A 19,117-nucleotide genomic window follows, 5' to 3' on the forward strand; every position below is an offset into this window, starting at 1 on the left:
GTGCAGTGTCTGAAAACAAACTGCGCGCTTCTTCTCTCTCCCCCTTCACTCTCTGTAACACTCTTAAAGGTACAAAACTTATTATTATTCAACATAAACAGAATGAGACGATTGGGGATAAAAGCATCATATAGTCAACCCAGGACATACACTAATGCAGTACAGGATCTGAAAAATATAAATGCTAAAAACTTAAGGCATCACTCCCAATATCAACAAGCCTGTCTTCTGCTCCCAAATGTTACCCTGTAGCAGCAGCAGCAGCACCTTTTCCAAACACCAGATACTTAGGTCCCTCCTCTACTTTTCAAACATAGTTTTAGGGAGAAAAAGTGTTCAGGTTATTTTACTAATCTAAGGATAGAATATGAAATTGGTGTATCTAGCTTACTGATCATGCCAGTCCTGTTTGCTACACTGTTCTACAAACACAGAAATTATAATATATTTCCTTACAAATGCTGTATAAATGCCTCTTAGCTATCAAAAAGCCCATGCAAGAAATAATACCTTCACCACACCTGTGAGGGAACAAAGCAGTAGCAAGATGTCTGTCCTCAAGTCCCTCTCCCTATTGTTTATGTTTCCATTAAAAGTGTCAAAACAGACATACCTTCTTTTAAAACCTAACTTTCTCAGAGTAACTCTATCTAGCTTTAATGAACTAGGTATGCCAAAGTATGGTAGCCACAGCAAGTAGTCAACTACCAAGAAATCAAGTCTGGCTACAACTTTCTAGTCCTGGACCAGCTGCAAGATATGCTGAGAAACAGGGGCCTCTGCTTTATTCTGTTATATTCATTGTTGGATTTGAGCTATAAATAAGATTTAAGTGTCTCATTTCTTCAGCATTTTATAATATGCTTGCAGACAGTAAGAGTGCATTGAATTTCACTGCAGCTATTCAAATAAGCCCCATAGCTGCCAGCAGGAAATGCATTCAAGTTTTAACTTACATTGCTTGGGTAGGGCTTCTGCCAATCTTCTCAGGCTAGTCAAACTGTCAGCTCCAAGCTGATTTAAGATGCTAGGAAGCATTTCTGTCAGCTGCTTTGTCTCAGCATGGCCAGTGATAGTGAAAGTGTTAGCAGCCAGGGATGCCTGAACTTTAGGGTTATTGAAATGAATGACTGTTCCTTGGTTGGTGAACATATTAACCTGCAAGGGGAGAAAACAAAACAACACCAGTATTTCAAGCAGTTTAGCACAATTTTTCAATTTAACAGGAAACTAGTTGAAGTTCCTAAAGCTCATTTAAGCACCCATAGATAATTTACAGGCAAGTTTAACATGTTACTTTCAAGGAAATTATGTTTTATACATTTTATACTTCTATAGAGAAAAGCATTTTCCCCTTTTAAACAATTACCTCTTCAATTCCAGAAATATTGTTGACACCCAGTTTCTTCAAAGAAAACTGAAGTTTCTTGTCATCTGCTGTAGCTGTTCTATGAACAACCTTCTTCTTTCTGCGGGCAGTACCCTTTGAAAAAAAAAAAAAAAGGTTATGAATTAATATTTAATTAGCTGTTTGCAAACTCTAATTCTTGTGGCCATATAACTACTCTTCAGCCATCAACTTTGTATGCAAGGTTCTATTTCTGTGTTACAGCACACACAACCCCACTCCAACTGTACTGCAACAGTCTTTTCCTTGCTAAAGCAAGCTGTTCTGGTTTTGCATTAATTGATTTGTAGTGTTATAGATACATATTATAATACTGAATTTTCACAAATATTAAAATGGATTTATATGTGTAGTGGTAAAGTAACTTTGATATAGTTTTTATTTCTGTTATTAATTAAGCTTAGACATAGTAGTGAAATAGCTATGCTTGTGTTAAAATGCCTGCTTGGATGGGATAACATCCAATGAACATAGGATAAGGACACCTGCTACAGATATGCCAACTATCAGCACTCACTGTCTGAAGTAAGTATGGACCAAGGCCCAAACTGGAAGTGATAAAGAGGAGGCAAAACCACAGCCAAAACCCATGCATGTTCTAAAAAGGCAGATCCAAGGAGGGGCCATGTAAAATAGTTCCTGGAAAATGTAAACTAGTTTGGGGAAAAAAGTTTACTATGCATAAGGGTCTATGAATATGCAACAGGCTGATGCGATGAAAAAAGTATTTAAGGGGTAGCCTGAAGATGTGTGGCCTTGGCTGAATGCCAAGATGCACCCAGCCATAATAACCTTTGCTCGATGGTCCTTGTCTCCTATTGTCCTTTATTAAATTTTAAAATTTTCACAGGAGAGTGAACATGTTTTTCACAGTAGTAAAGAGGGAAAAACGTCAGCTACAGAAGTTATTCTCTATGAGGAGCTACTAAGAACTTCCTCTGTGCCTGACAAAACCAGTGAGTAGTTTTGAATATTAGCAACCTGTTAAACCACCTAAAAGACCTGAATCTGCCTCTGTGATATACACATTTAAAGACGAACAAAACCCAAGAATCGCTCTCTTGCTTCCGGCCTTGAAGAGGTAACTGGGTGCCAGTAAGACCGGCCCCGCTCTTCCGCGGCCCAGGCGGGCTGGCTGGGCAAGGCCGGGCCCCAGCGGTGGCCGGGCGGGAGGAGGGGAGGCTGTGGGGCCTCGGGTGAGGCTGGGCCGGGCCGCGGCTGCTAACATCTTGACGACGCTAAAGCCTGCCGCCAGCCCGGGCCAAGTGGGGGCCCACCAGGTCCCGGGAGCAGCTCCGGGTCCCCGTCCCTCCCCCCGCCGCCCCTCCCCAGCGCGGCCAGGCCAACCCACAGCTCAACTGAAATTCTGCCACTACTGAGTTACACCAGAAACTACCAGGCAAAGGGAGGGGAAGCCGTCAGCCCGCAGCGTGCTACTGCTGAGTCCTAGCCTGGCTGCTGAGATCCTAGCTTCCTTCCAGCGCGGCCCCATAGAATCTTCCACCGTAAACAGCTCTAACCACTGCCCGGCAGAGATCACATAGCCCTCCGCAGGCTCTAGGCGAGATTTTAAGTCTTTTAGTGCATAGATGAAACCTACAAATATCAATCCTCTCTCGAGTAAGAAAAAAAAAAAAAAAAGAAGATACATAGAGAACAACATAAGACATGAAAATCAGTGAAGAAAGAGCCAAGTCCCAGATAAAAAGAAAATTAAGAGATGCCTTAGTCTTAAGCTAAAATTCTTTTGATAAAGCCATGGTAATGAACTGTAATACACTAAAATATCCCTTTAATTAATGAAAAAGCATGAAGAGAGTGTTCAAACTATAGACATGAGCAAAGGCATCTATGCTAAAGCAAAGCAAGTGTTAAAGTAACTGATTTAAATGAGAAGCTTGAACAGAGATGAGTGATGAAGACCCCTTGCCCTTGTGAAAAATGCGTATTTTATGATTGGCTTTTCGCAAATATTAAAATGAATATTATATGTGTTGTGTTAGAAAGTTATGCTGTATTAATTCTCTTAAGTAGTGTTTTAAATATAGTTTTAGGTTATAACAAAATGTTATAATAGAAACTATGCTATGTAGCATACTTTTTTCCTAAAGAAAGGGCTCACACTGAGATAGCAGCCACAGGACACCTAAATCTTTCAGAGAAAAAGAATTTATTGCCCCATTATCAGGTGAAACTAACTTTTTCCTGCCTCGCTCAGTCAGGAAAACGCCGTTAGGATTAAGAGGAAGAAGTTGATGATGACCAGACAGAATCCTGTGTTTGAATGGAATTTATGCATCATGTATGAGATGTATGAATATGCAACAGGTTATTGTTTTTAAGGGTTAACCCTCTGTTAACGTGTGTCCTTTTTCGGGCTTATGCTGCCCAGAAAAAGGTACCCGGATGTCCGTAACTCTTTGTTTCTATTGTCTCATATTGTCCTAATCCAAACTGTCCAAAATATTATTACTCTAATTATATTGCTATTTTTTATAACCATTTTATTATCATTAAACTTTTTAAAATTTTAAAAATAAGTGATTGGTGTGTTTCACACCCCCAAAGAAATAAAAAACCTCTGTTCCCAGAGATGAAGATGATCTAAAAGACAGATTAAAAAAAACTTTTGCTTTTAAACAGCTCATCCTTAAAATAATACCCCATAAGTTTAATATAACCCATAAAGGCAACTGTGAGAAAGCTGCAAAAGATAGGAAAGACTTCACAATTGCAGATTTCTGGCCAGCTGCTATCTGTAAAAATTAAAAGCCATGAGATAACTGTTTCTTGTGGAAAAGTCTCCACAGCACAGTGAGAAAGACTCCTCTCCCTAAGTAAACTAAAGAAAAATTACTTGAACAATAGTAAACGGACTAAAAATACCAAATTTATCTCTTTATACTGCCAGTAGGAAAGAAAAGAGAGTGAGAAAGAAATGTTCTGAAGATTTTTTGATTCTTATTATTCTTTCTTTTAGTTCTGTCATTAAAGTTTTCTTTATACCCTTTAAAGTTTGAGCCTGCTTTGCTCTTCTCCTAATCCTTATCTCACAGCAGATAATAAATAATTCTAGTAGGTGCCTAGCAATTAATCAACATAAAACCCACCACATAAGCTTTGCACGTTTGTGAGAAGTGTGAGATTTTAGGATGCAATGCACCACAGAAGCTTTATTTCCCAAGTCTCATGGGGATTCTGCAACATCCTACTTAGGAAAGAAAAACTTTCAAGTGTATCCTTGTCTGTTACCATAGGCATAAAACTGAAAACTGATCATCTCCTGAAGACTGACATACTCTACAGTCCTGCATGCCTAAAGAGTTGCAAGCTTAATTTGGTGACAAATCAACCTCTGCAGAAAGATCTATTCAGACATCATTCCTAGGACTAACCCCTAACAATATCTTTGATCTTTAAACTTCCGAGTAACTGAATTCTTTATTCAACTGGTTATACATTCATTTCCAGACAAAGCAGTGTAATTCCTGAAAGTATATGTACTGCACAGCAGGAGGTGTGTGCAAGCATAACTGCTACAGCAATACTAATGATGATCAGAGTAGTGACAGGCCATGTCTGCACTCCAGTAATTTATACCATTGTGGTAAGGGGGGGGGGGGGGGGGGGGAAATCAGGTCCACAATGGTCAGGAAAACCTTTGCTGGAATGCCCCTAACCATCAGCTTCCTAGTGAAGAATGTACAACAGATTTTAGTCTACCATCCCAGTAAATACAAATGATCTCTCTTTTTTTCTATCCCTTATTCTTTACAGTGTAACACAATATGGAGTTGCATCTGGTTTATGTTAGGGATTACCTAGAGCTCTGAATGCCAACTGTTTAGGTGGAACAAGTTACCTAAAATTAGGATGAACTTCCATTGTTATTGGAATTAAATACCTATATAGATGGATGGAACGTGCCTGGGCTCGTCTGGCCCTTGCTGCTTGACCAAAGGCGGCAGCTATTGTGGTTTCACCTCAGAGACACCTTTGGCTGGCTGGATGCTGCAGCTGGGCGCTTGGGACAAGTCCAGGCATGCAGGAGCTCAGGTTTACCTCTGGCCGAGAAGCTTCAAGGCGAGGTGAAGGAAAGGAGTCGGGTTCTGCTGGAGGGTTTCGATCCAGAGCTTTATTCCTGGCCCACAGGCCTCTGAATCGAGTAACAGCTGTAACAGAACTTCCCGAACCGCGTGGTTCCTGTGTCTTTTAACCCCGGGGAGAGGGGCAGGGCAGGGGTAGGGATCCCACCAACCAGGTAAGGGGGGAGAGTCTCAGGGGACAAATGACACCTGGATGGCCCAATGTCCCCCAGGGCTGAAAGGCATCTTTTGAACTCTGCCAATCACTCGATGCCCTTCCGGAATTTCTGGATTGACAGACAGCACTCAGCAGGGGGCAAGGGAGGGGGGAAAGGAGTAGTGATTGGCACCTGGGGAAGGATCGGGAAACTGAGGCAAACCATGACATCACACCGCAACAGCCCTCCACCTAAATAGAATATTTATCTTCTTTTTAAGATCTGCAGTCCTGCAATGTTATCAAAATCTTCCATCAGAGACAATGTGCAAACTTTTCTCACAAGAAAGAAGAAAAAAACCCCAAAACAGTTGTGATCAAGGTTAAAGCCCTCTGTAGCCAATACACACATGCTAGTAACATGCACATAATCATCAATATAATACAGCAGTCCTCTGCTTAACTAGTAATCCATATAAAGAATACACAAAATCACCAAGCCAGTTAATTACTGGATTAATCCTGATTTAAAGCTGCTTACATGTGAGAAATCATACTCACTTCCAAAATTTCAAGGTTTATTAAAACCTTTTCAAAAATACAATAGAAGACTGAAAAGAGAAAATAATATGGTGCCAGGATCAAAGGATCTTTCCCACCATGTGCTAATCTACACAATGGATGTTCCACCTTTTAACCCTTTAGCCCCTTCTAAAGTTCTGTCAATCAACTCTTTCTTTGCTGTTCAGTGGTGGAATTGACTTCCTTAAATTTTGATTAAAGATCAGATGTTGCCATAGTAACAAGCTGACCCTCCCAAATGTCCCAAACCCAGGCCACCCTCTGATAACAACGCGAGCAGGGTAAAACATAACTATAACTCTATAAAACTTCTCTTAACATATATACATAATATCTGCCTTTTAATTGAGAGAGTAAACCATCGCATTGCTCATATATCACAATCTCCCCTTTTCCACAAGTTATTTGGCTCGAACAATTGAATTCAATGACTCACACTAGCATCTGTTGATGTGGGCAAGGACAGAGGAAACCAAATAGAAAAAAAAATCCCCAGTTCACTCTAAACAACCTTATCCGGAATGAACAAAAGGACATTACAGCGGTCAGGCATGGCTTTTTACCCCCATCTACCGTGCCTAAGGGGTTGCTACCCATAGTAGGCGTACCTTAGGTGTGGGTACAGAGGCAAACTCGGTCTTGCCCTTCAGTCTCTCTTGTTGAGGAAGACAGCTGAGGAATTATAGAAGTCCACCATGGTCTTTTTGCCCTTACCTTACCATGCCTATGGGGTTGTTACTCGCAGCAGGGTTATGGAGTCTTCCTGGTAGTGAACAAAGGGGCCAACCCGGTCTTGCCCTCCTTCATCTTATTTTCTTAAGGAAGCTGTCCCATTACCTTTTACGGCCCACTTGTGTCCCTCCCCTCAACAGATGCTGGTAATTCTCACCTATTAAAACAGTTCTCGAGGTGGCTGGTGGGAGCTTGACTCTACTTTTTGAGGATCTTGTTGGTTTTCTGGTCATCTCTTGGTCTCTGCTTGAAAATCAATCTTGTTTCACCTGGCCTGGATGTTATAGTCCATTCTTTGTGTTCTTCTACTGGGCCTTTGACTCTGTTGGCGTGAGTCCATCCCTGCTCTGCAGTTCGGACAGCCAATTCAGTGGTAAGCAGTACATGAAAGGGACCTTCCCACTGAGGAGTTAGAGGCGGATCTCTCCATGAGTTAGGGGCTGATCATCACCCAACCTCTGGGGTTAATATTATGAATTCTGATATCCAGGGTGGTGGTTTGAGGAATTGCCCCTTTATGTCTCAGCCCTTCTAAGGTTTCTGCTATAGACATAACATATTTCTTGGCATTGGTTTCTCCTTCCTCATAGGTGGCAACCTTCGGAGGTGAGGTCAAGAAGGGTAACCCAAACATCATTTCATAGGGTGACACTCCCAGATATGACCGGGGCTGGGTTCTAATTCTTAATAAGGCTAAAGGGAGATATTTTATCCATGACATTTGGGTTTCAATCATTAGCTTAACTAGAGTTCTTTTAAGAGTTTGATTAATTCTCTCAACCCCATCAGAACTCTGTGGATGCCATGGAGTGTGTAATTCCCATTTTACTCCCAGGGCTTGAAGAATTTTCTGCAATATCTTAGATGTGAAATGAGTTCCTTGGTCTGAATCAATCCTGTTTACCATCCCATATCAGGGAATGATTGATTCTAGGAGTGTTTTACTCACAACATCGGCATTGGCTTTCACAGTGAGTACCGCCTCTACCCAATGGGTCAAGTGATCTACTATCACTAGCAAAAACTTGCAACGTTGTTCCTGGGAAAACTCAGTAAAATCTACCTGGATGTTTTGAAAGGGCCGTAAGGCTAGTTCTTGCCCTCCCCTGGGTTTTTTCCTCATGACCTTATTTACTTGTTGACATATCCCACACTGTTCAGTCACCCGCTTAGCTATCCCATTTGCCTCCCATCTGCTAATCTCCACCTCCCTTCATTATCTTTCTTGGCTCCTATTTTAAGGAGTTCTTCCTCTTCTGCTGCACTAAATACCGTGACTTCTTGCATTTCTCCCATGAGGGTTTACCACCATCATTAGTTTTTCTGTCCCTTATTCAACTGCATTCTTAGCTTCTAAATCAGCTAAATTGTTCCCTCATGCCTCTTGAGTCTCCCATTTTTGATGTCCTTCAACATGTACCACTGCTACTTCTTCTGATAATTGTTGAGACAGAGTAGGGATCCATCCTGAATAAGGTGAAGTGTCTAACAACGGTGAAAAGTCTGTGAGGCCAAAGCTGAAGGAAAAACTCGTATGCCGAGACAGCAAGGAGACAGAGAAAGAAAAACAGAAAAGACCACGAGGTCAATTTGCCCCGACCTAGAAATTCCTTTGATAAAGAAGAACTGGTGCTAAGTGTCATGCAAGATGAATATGTATGAACTTATTGTGAAACTGTATGCATATGCATTTGGAAGGGGGATAAAAGGAGGTCTGAAATCTTCAGGGGTACGCATGCCTTTTGAGGAGAATTTTCTCCATGTGCGTCCGGCGCCATAAATAAACATACCGAGCTTTACAACTTTTATAAAGTTGTGAGGTTTCTTCTTTTCTCCGCAAAACATTGTAAGGTTTCTAACACTTCTAAAACAAGTTTTTTGTGAATCAGTCCCTTTCCCTTTGAATTTAATAGGCCCCTCTCTTCCCAAATTTTTCCAAAGGTATGCACTACACCAAAAGCGTATTTTGAGTCTGTATATGTTATTCCCCTTTTCTGTGCTAATATTTCCAGAGCTCGTTTTAGGGCATATAACACATGCTTGGGCTGACAAGTTGGAAGGTAACTATCCCTTTTCTATGGCTACTAACCCTTCATTCACTATAGCATATCCCAATACCTGGTGCCTCTGGATTACTCTTAATGATCCATTAATGTACAATTGTTTCCCTCCTCAGAGAGGTTGATCCGTTAGGTCCTCTCTTATTCTAGTTTGATAGTTTATAACTTCTAGGCAATTATGTATTAATTCCTCACCTGGTTCTCCATACAAAAACTCTGCAGGGTTGAGTTTGTTACTCACGTTTACCTTTAAATCATTACCTATTAGGATGGCTTCATACTTTAGCACTTGGGAATCAGTGAGCCATTTCTCAGCCTTTTGGCTTAGGATACTTTTCACTCAGTGCAGGGTATATATTCTCAGTTTTCCCCCAAAGGTAAATTTTTTGGTTTCCTCTAGGAGTACGGTGGTCACGGCCACCGCCTGAATGCAGGTTGGCTGCCCCCGGCTAACAGGGTCCAGCAGTTTTGATAAATAGGGCACTGGTTTCCTGGATCCTCCCCATTCCTGGGCTAGTACTCCATGAGCTACCCCTCTTTCTTTATCTACAAACAGATACAAGGGTTTGTCTAAGGTGGGAAGACTCAGTGCTGGCGCACTGACTAATTTTTGCCTTAAAGCTTCAAGTTTTGCTCATCGTCTTCATCCCACCTAATCTCTTCTTCTACTAACTTTTCATACAAGAACCTGATGGCCTGAGTGTATCCTTCAATCCACAGCCTACAATATCCCAACAAGCCGAGAAACCTTCTAACTTCCCTCTTAGTATTTGGCCATGGGAGTGAGACTAACCCCGCAATTCTCACAGGGTTCAGTCATCAGCGGCCTTGGCAAATAACATGTCCTAGGCATTTTGCTTCCCTCTCTACAAATTGCATTTTCCCTTTTGATACTCAAAGTCCTTGGTCTCCCAGAAAATTTAACAATGCTTTGGTGAATTCCCGAACTTTTTTTTGTTCCCATCCTGAAAGAAGCAAATCATCTACTTATTGAATGAGTTTTATCACAGGTTTGATGGAGAAGAGTTGTAGTACTTCTCCCAGGGCTTGATCAAATAGGTTTGGGGATTCGGAAAACCCTTGGGGTAACCTAGTCCACCAAAACTGTTGCTTCCTCCCGGAATCAGGGTCCTGTCATTCAAAGGCAAATGTATCCCTACTTTTTCTCTGCCAGTGGACATGCCCCAAAACCCATCTTTTAGGTCTATCACACTAAACCACTGGTGTGATGGGGGCATATTACTCAAAAGTGTATAGGGGTTAGGCACTACAGGGTATTGATTCACTGTTCATTTGTTTTCTTCTCTTAAATATTGGACAAGCCTGAAAGTCCCATCTGACTTCTTTACTGGTAATATGGGTATATTATGGGGGGACATACATGGTTCTAAGGTCCCTTCTTCAAGCAGGTCCTGGATGACCAGTTGCAGTCCTCATCTCCCTTCCAGGTGAGAGTGGGTATTGTCGTACCTGAACTGGATGGTTCTCATTAACTATTTTTATTACTATTGGTTTCATGTTTAATTTGCCTCACTTTTTTGGTTTTGCCCACACCATTTCATGAATTTTCTCCTCATTCTCTTCTCTTAATTGGAGAAGCTTAACTACCATTTATTTTCCCTTCCTCTGGGAGTACTCCAATGTCTAACTGCACCTGTAAATCCCATCTTAATAACTTGCACCCTGCTTCTGGAATTAATAGAACATCCCCAATTCCTATTTTATTTGCCTCTTCAAACGTTACTTCCTTTACAACTAAGACTTTGAACCCTTCACCTTTTGCACCTACTACTTGCACGGTATCTTGACCCTTTTTGCACCCCTTTGGGATTCTACAAATACAAGTTCTTTCAGCCCCCGTGTCTACTAGGAATTCGAATTCTTCGTCATGGGGACCTATTTTTAAAGTTATAAAGGGCTCCTGATGGTATTCTGTCCCCAGGAGGTAAAGCCCCTGACACCTCTAGTCTTCTGCTTCTCCTTTTTGCTCAGTCTCATAGACCCTCAGGTCCTTTTTCCTCTGGGGGCAATTCTTTCTGATATGCCCATTTTTTTTAATTAAAAGCAAACTGGTCCTAGGTTCCCCTGTCCCCCCAAACATTCGTCTTTGTGTCCAGTCCCAGGGGGCTTCATCCCCCCTCCATCTATCTTCCGGCATTCGGGCCCCCCCCTCCCTTACCTGAGCAATTCTTTATGTGCAGGTTTCCTTCCCTAATGGTAGTTACCATTACCTTGGCTTTCACCTTGGCCTTCTCTTCATCTCTCTTTACATACACCTTCTGTGCTTCCCTTAAAAGATCCTTTTAACCTCTTTTCTTGCCAACCATCTAATTTTTCTAACTTTCTCCATAGATCTGGCCAGGCGTGAGTGATGATATTTATCTTTAGTAAGATCTGTCCAGCCACTGTGTCAGGGTCAACCCCTGAATACTGCCTCATATTTTTCCTCAATCTTTCTAACCACTCTGTTGGGGTTTCTTCCCACTTTTGCTGCTCATCGAAAGCCTTACAGGCATTTTGATTACATGGTGATGCCTCTTTGATACATCTTATAATCAATGTTCTATATTCCTCCATGTCTTGCCTCCCCCCAGTGCTGTTGTGGTCCCCATTGGGGCACACTATGGGCATTTTCAGATCCCCAGGAGGTCCTTGCACATGCTCTCTTTCCCAAATCCATACCCCAGCTGCCCAGATCATCTGTCTTTCCTCTGGTGTGAACAACATGGTCATTATCGACTGCATTTCTTCCCATGTATAAATATTGGGCCCCAGAAACTGGTCTAACTGCTCCCCTAATCCAATGGGGTCCTCTAATAGTCCTTTTAATTCCTTTTTAAACATTCCCATGTCAGAGGAACTGAGAGGTATGGTTACAAATCCAATTCCTCCCAGCACCCCAGCCAGTGGCATTTCCCTCAGGGGGTATAATTATAATCCTGATTCTTGGCTCCCATCTTCTGATCTGCTTTCCTCCCGGGGTGCTACCCTGTTTCTGGTGTTTTAGCTAGGCCCAACAAGGGGTAGGGGAGGTGTAATTAGAGCTACTGGAGGGGGAGGGGGTGTGTAAGTGGTCTAATGGGTCCCATTCTTTTTTTTCTGCTACCTTAAACATGCTCACCTTTGAGGGTGCGGTTTCCCCTTCCCAGCAAACAGCATAGTCACTCTCTTCCTGATTTGTAGCAGCCACAGGGCCTGCAAGGCCTCCCTGGCAGTCAGTTGCCTAAGATGAGTAATGCCTAGTCATGATGACTGGATCTAAGAAGCCCCTCTTTCGCCTTCGGACCCTCATTATCTGTCTGTAAGACAATAGGTCATATTCGCCTTGACCCTTACTATTGGACTGTTTCTCAAAACCCCTATACCCTATACAAACTCCTATTTCTGTGCTGTTCAGCAGAAGAGCTGTCACTGTCACCCTTCGCAGAAGCTGCCAATAAAGACACCTCTGTGGAACCTCATACAGCCTTCTCCTCATTCCCCATCTGTCTGCCAAGGCACTTAGCAAGCAAAGAGCTGAAATCATTAAAGAGCTGAATTCACCAAAGAGCTGATCTCACTTAAGAGCTCAGCTGCTTGCTAAGATTGCCTGCGGCTGGGAGCCTGCCTGAGGGACCTGGACAGGTTGCGCTTAGCAAGACTTCGCTATCCAGACACCTACAGCAGTCAGGGTCGGACAGACCCTGAAAACACCCTGCCGTAATACTGATTTAATTGTTTCTTAGCTCTTACATACATGTTTAATGCCTGACATATCTATCCTTTGTCTGACCCATATCTGAGCCAGTATACATGGTCGCTCCTAATTTCCTTTCTGGTCCATTCTACTGTGCAGTACTGAATCATTTTGCTCTTGTCCTTATCTCTGGTTTTGGGTTCATATTTCCACTGGGCTAGTTTCTTTCCCAGTGGACTATCTGGGGGTATGCCCATTGGTTCCTCCTCAATTTCTGCTTCTACCCTTGGGGATTTGCTACTCATCCATGACCCCATCCTGACCAGCAGATCACAGGTCTTCCCTTGACAGAGCCCACCTTTCCAACCACAGGCCCTCTTGACAGAGCCTGCCTCCTCCAATCAGCCAATTACCCAGTCTCCCAGTAAGGTCTGCCTCCCTAAGAAGGGAAGGAAAGGAGGAGAAGAAAGAAACCAGGAAAGGAGGGAGGGAGGGAGGAAGGGAGGAAGGAAGGAAGGAGAAAAAAGAAAAAAGGAAAAAAACTTAACTTCTGAAAAACACCGACGATCCTGGGGCTTTCATCCCAGGGTCACACTCTGCTCCCCGCCCCATCTGGCTCAGCAGCTCTTCCCCTGCTGTGATTTGGTCCTGCAGCTGGCTCCGCCCTGTCACGATTCAAGGGTGTGCAAACCACCGCTTCACGCTGACCGTTACACCCACTCCTGGGCAACCACCCCCTCCCCCTCGCTGCAAACCTAGGCAGTCGCCCCTCTCCCAGTCTAGTCCCGGCTGGCTCCAGAAATCCCAGCGCTGTCTGCGTACTAGTCAGGTGCTGCCACATGTGGGCTCACTGACTCCCTTTGCATGTGCTGGCTGGGAACTCTGCCATGGGTCCCCGTCCTAGCACAAGCCTGCTGCTCGGGCCAGCGCCGGCACCGTCACCACTCACCCCCCCCCAGCACAAGCCTGCCAGCCAGGCTAGCGCCACTGCCGCTCGGTCCCCCCTGGCGCCTCCCCCGATGCCACCACCGGCTACCACCGCTCAGCTGGCCCGGGAAACCACAGCGCCCGTCGCGCACCAGAGTCAGGCAGTGCCCCATGTGGGCTCACTGACTCCCCCCGTGTGCGCTGGCTCAGTGCTGCAAACCCCTCACAAACCCTTCAATCTCATGCATCCCACCAGCCACGGGGGAAATCCCCGCTTTCTGCTTCACCACGTGTCCCACCGTTCCCTCCTACTCTCCAATATCCTAAAACTTCAACAGACCAGGACAGGTCTAGTATAGTAATGGCATGAAGTTCCTATACCAGAATTATGGAATAATTATCTGGCCAAAGATAGTTATGAGGATGTTACCCACCCCTCTTCTTCTCTTTTCTTTATCCAGCCTCCTGTTGTCTCTGGGATTCCAACCTCTGACCACTGGTGGCCATGGGAGAGTCGGATAAATTCCGCCAAATTTGTGGCGAGGGGGCTCCCCTTTTGAGAACTTCTAGTGCCACCGGGGCAAGGTGTAAATCCCAGGGAGAGCCCCCATTGTGAGAAATGATATTCACTTCCAAAAATTTAAAAGGTTTATTAAACCTTCTCAAAAATACAACAGAAGACTGAATAGAGAAAATATTACGCCGCAGGGAGCAGAGGATCTTTCCCACCATGAGCTCATCCACACAATGGATGTTCCACCTTTTAATCCTTTTGTCCCTCTCAAAGTTCTATCCATCGACTCCTTCTTCACTGTTCAGTGGTGGAATTTACTTTCTTAAATTTTGATTGGAGGTCAGACATTGCCATAGTAACAAGCCAACCCTCCCAAATGTCCCAAACCCTGGCCACCCCCTGATAACAACACAAGCAGGGTAAAACATAAGTCTATAAAACTTCTCTTAACATATATACATAATATTTGCCTTTTAATTGTGAGAGTCAACCATCGCATTACTCATCTATCACACTAAATATCCATTTAAAGGCAAAAAGTTTCAACGCATGAATAAACGCTCCTGGAAACTGTCAACAAGAGTTCTGCTGAATAGAATCACAGAGTAGTTTGGGTTGGAAGAGATCTCAAATATCATTTAGTTCCAACCCCTTGCTATGGGCCGGGACACCTTCCACTAGACCAGGTTTCTCGAAGCCCTGTTGTCCTGGGTTGACATTATGATGTTTGTATCCCCATTCCTCTGTTCTGTGCCTTTAAGACCGGCTCTGAAGAGTGGAAGTTTTGTTTGGGTTTCTCTTATCAGGGACACAGAGAGAGCGTACATCGGGCTGTTTTTTTCTCTTCTTGCTTAGCTTGCTGCTTGGCTGGCTTGCTTTTCTGCTCTTGCTTCTGCTCTGCTTTGCCTCTGCTTATTAGTCAGTTTAGCCAAACAGTCCACATTGCTTCCTGGACTGTTTCTCCTCTCCTGTTTCTGTGACCATCTCGAACCTGCTCCGGACTGGGACCCGGGAACACCGAAGGTTTGGCTGCAGCAGCTGGCCCAGCGCCGGAGGGACTGAGAACAGAGCAACCACCCCCGAAAGAGACTTTCTGATTCTGTCATCTTTCTCAAAGCCGTGTCATCTGGTATTGTTCATTTTGTGTGCTGAGGGGTGCGGGGCCAGTCAAATAAACAGGTTCTTTCCACCTCTCTCCGAGGAATTTTTTCCCGAACCGGTTGGGGGGAGGTATTACAGCGACCTGAGGAGGTCACTGGGTGAGAGAAGGACGAGAATCTTGTTCCTTGATCAGAAGGCTTGATTTATTGATATATAATATATAATACATTATAACTATACTAAAAAGAATAAAGAGTGAGCTTGCAGAGAGCTGCTAAGCTAAGAACAGAATAGAAGGAATGAATAACAAAGTTCTGTGTCCAGGGAACCTGTCCCTGAGCTGCTCCTGTGATTGGCCCTTAACTGGAAACATGGAAGATGAGCCAATCACAGGATCACCTGCCACATTTCACAACAGCTGATAACAATTTGTTCACATTCTTTTTCTGGGGCTCTGCTTCCCAGAAGATGAACAAATCCCAAAGAAAGGATTTCTATGAAGAAATGTCTGCGACAGGGAGGGGCCGTGTGGGTTTTGCTTTCTGGAGGGGCCCTCCTTTGCAGATTCTTTAAAAAATTTGCCCTAAACCTTCACACCTGTCCAACCTGACCTTGAACACTTCCAGGAATGGGAAAAAGACAACTTCTTGGGGCAACCTGTGCCAATGCCTCATCATGCTCTGTCTGGGACCTAAATTATTCAGGCCTTAAACATTTTTATGAAGGAGTTTTGCCCATTATAGCAAAAAGTGTATAAAGAAGCTACAACCACAGAAACCTTCCTGAAGAACTTTGGACTGTTAGTTAAGCCACCTAGATAAGATAAAGGGGACACTATAGTTCAATCATCTCAGGTCTAAGGAGAAACAAACAAGGCTGAGGGAAAGGAATGCATTCACAAGAAAGCCAAACCCAGCAGGTACGCTGAGAATCATCTGTCTGGGTTTGGGGTGGGGGAAGACCACAGCCCACAGAAGTCAGGTTTACACAGACTCCCCCTGAAATGAGGGCAGAGGGAAGGAGGTTTCAGGTGCAAGGTATAACCTCTGGTCAGAGACACTGAACACCCATTCTCCTTTACACAAACTGTCTCAGCTGTAAAACCCCCTACCCCACAGGCCACATTCATTGGACATTCACATGAGAGGCAGCTGAGAGGGTGTCATAATCCATCATAGGCCTCCCAAAGCACTCCCCAGAGGCCTTGCACCACAGGACTGCATGTGATGCAAAATGATGCAACAGATGCAGAGTCTGCTGCAAGAGATTCCCTCCCCCCCCCCCCCCCCAGGGGGAGATACCTGGATATTCCCACCTGGCCTAAGTGTATATTAACCCAGCAGATTCTATGCTTTTGGGGGAACCTTCACCACCAAGAAGACCAGATGGAGAGGATCAATGGAACATCATTGGGATCCACAGATGGTGATATTTTCCTTATTCTGTCTCTGTCACTCTCTTTCTGTCCCTCCACCTAGTTTCTATTTCTTTCTCTTCTTTTGTCTCTCTCTCTCTCTCTCATATTTACTATTAAATAAAACTCGTACTATTGACTTTGGCATATGGTCTCATTTGCACCTTAATTTGGGCAGAGGAATTTCTAAATAACTTTAAAACCGGACCATAACACCCTCATAGTGAAAAGTTTCTTATGTCCAATCTAAATACTTTCTTTCAGTTAAAAACTGTTGCCCCTTGTCTCATCACTCCATGCCTCTCTGTCCTAGATTGCAAGGTAATGTGTGTATTCTATTTGCCATCTGTTAGAGGTGTGGCAGTTATCTTCTGTTAATTGGGCAGTTTTCTTTATCTCTTCCACAAACCAATCCTCCCTGGGGGATACATCTGCTGTTAATGGGCCATTGAGTGTCACTGCATGACTGATAAAATTACATCATCTCATGGTGAGATGCTCTGCCCAGGGAGAGGAGCCAAGCATTCCATCCTGAATATAATCTGAGATTTTGGGACACTAGGACAGCCTTTTTCCCACTGGACTCCCAGAGGAGTAGCTGTCTTCCCCACTGGATTCCCAGAGGAAGACCAAGCCCATCTACACCACTACCGGACCTTCAGAGGAAAACTCCACCTTTCTACAGGATCACTGCTCCAACAGAACCACACCTGTCACTGCAGGAGGACTGCAGCCACCATCCAATCGGACTGCTACCAACACTCTGACCCACAGGGTGTCAGGTCGTATTCTGACTCTGTCTGTTATTTTTTGTTGATGTTTGTACTATTACATTTGTATTTTTAGTTTTCCTAATAAATTACTGTTATTTGTATTCCCGTATCTTTGCCTGAGAGCCTTTTAATTTCAAAATTATAATAATTTGGAGGGAGGGGGTTTACATTTTTCCAGTTCAGGGGAGGCTTCTGCCTTCCTTAGCAGACACCTGTCTTTTCAAACCAAGACACTCTCTAAAAAGTCCCTCTACAACTCTCCTGGAGCCCCTTTAGGCACTGGAAGGGGCTCTCAGGTCTCCCTGAAGCCTTCTCTTCTCCAGGTTTAACAGCTCCAACTCTCAGCCTGTCACCACAGCAGAGGTGCTCCAGCCCTCAGAGCATCTTCATGGCTTCCTCTGGACTCACTCCAACAGGTCCATGTCCTTCTTATGTTGGGGATGCCAGAGCTGGATGCAGTACTCCAGGTGGGATCTCACAAGAGTGGAGCAGAATCGTCTCCCATGACCTGCCTGTCACACTTCTTTTGATGCAGGCCAGGATAATGTTGGCTTTCTGGGCACCAATCACACATTGCCAAGTCATGTTGACCTTCTCATCAACCATCACCCCCAAGTCTTTCTCCCCAGGGCTGCTCTCCATCCATTCTCTACCCAGCCTGTACTCATGCTTGGGATTGTCCTGGCTCAGATGCAGGACCTCACACTTGGCCTTGCTGAACTTCATGAGCTTCTCAGGGGCCCATTTTTCAAGTTTGTCCAGGTCCCTCTGGATGGGCTCCCTTCCCTCCAGTGTGTTGACTGCACCACACAGCTTGGTGTTGTCAACAAACTTGCTGAGGGTGCACTCAATCCCACTGATCATGTGGCCAACAAAGATGTTAAACAGAGCCGGTCCAAATACTGACCCCTGAGGATGCCACTAGTCACTGCTGTCCCCTTGGACATTGAGCTGTTGACCACAACTCTGAGTATGACCATCCAACTGATTCCTTATCCACTGAGTGGTCCATCTGTCAAATCCATGTCTCTCCAGCTGAGACAAGGATGTCACATGGGACAGTGTCAAATGCTTTGCACAAGTCCAAGTAGATTATATCAGCCACTCTTCCCTCATCCACCAACACCATAACCCTATCATAGAAGGCCACCAAATTTGTCAGGCACAATTTGCCTTTAGTGAAGCCATGTTGCCTGTCACAAATTATCCCTATTTTCCATGTGCCTTAGCATAGTTACCAGGAGGATCTCTTCCATTATATTGCTGGGCACCAGATAGGTAACTGATGGGCCTGTAATTTGGTCTTCCTCATTTTCCTTTCTAAAAACATGGGTTATATTTCTCCTTTTACAGTCAGTGGGAACTCCATTGAACTGCCACAACTTCTCAAATATTATGGATACTGGCTTAGCTGCTTCCTCTGCGAGGTCCCTCAGGACCTGTGGATGCATCTCATCAGGTCACCGGGACTTTGGCACCCTCAGGTTCCTTAAATGGTCTCAAACCTGCTTTTCTCCTAGAGTGGGTGATTCTTCGTTCTCCCAATCCCTGCATTCACCTTCTACAACTCAGGTGGTGTGCTGGTGAAAACCGAGGCAAAAAAGTCATTGAGTACTTCAGCCTTCTCCATGTCTTGGGTAACCAGGTCTCCCATATCCTTCCAGAAAGGGCACACATTTTCCCTAGTC

General features: G+C 44.2%; 1 protein-coding gene across 2 annotated transcripts in view; it reads right to left on the reverse strand.

Moving 5' to 3' along the window:
* The window catches only part of LOC141726982 (transcription factor BTF3-like), a 34,748-nt gene that overhangs the window by 10,398 nt on the left and 5,233 nt on the right, over positions 1–19,117 (reverse strand). For both annotated transcript variants that reach the window (XM_074532146.1, XM_074532147.1), the window contains exons 3-4: positions 1,370–1,483; positions 957–1,158 (exon numbers count right to left, since the gene is read on the reverse strand). In XM_074532146.1, coding sequence (XP_074388247.1) covers positions 957–1,158; positions 1,370–1,483 — 316 coding nt within the window. The remainder of the gene's footprint in view (positions 1–956; positions 1,159–1,369; positions 1,484–19,117) is intronic.

Source organism: Zonotrichia albicollis, chromosome W, assembly GCF_047830755.1.
Source record: "Zonotrichia albicollis isolate bZonAlb1 chromosome W, bZonAlb1.hap1, whole genome shotgun sequence".
In the NCBI taxonomy this organism is placed as follows: domain Eukaryota; kingdom Metazoa; phylum Chordata; class Aves; order Passeriformes; family Passerellidae; genus Zonotrichia; species Zonotrichia albicollis.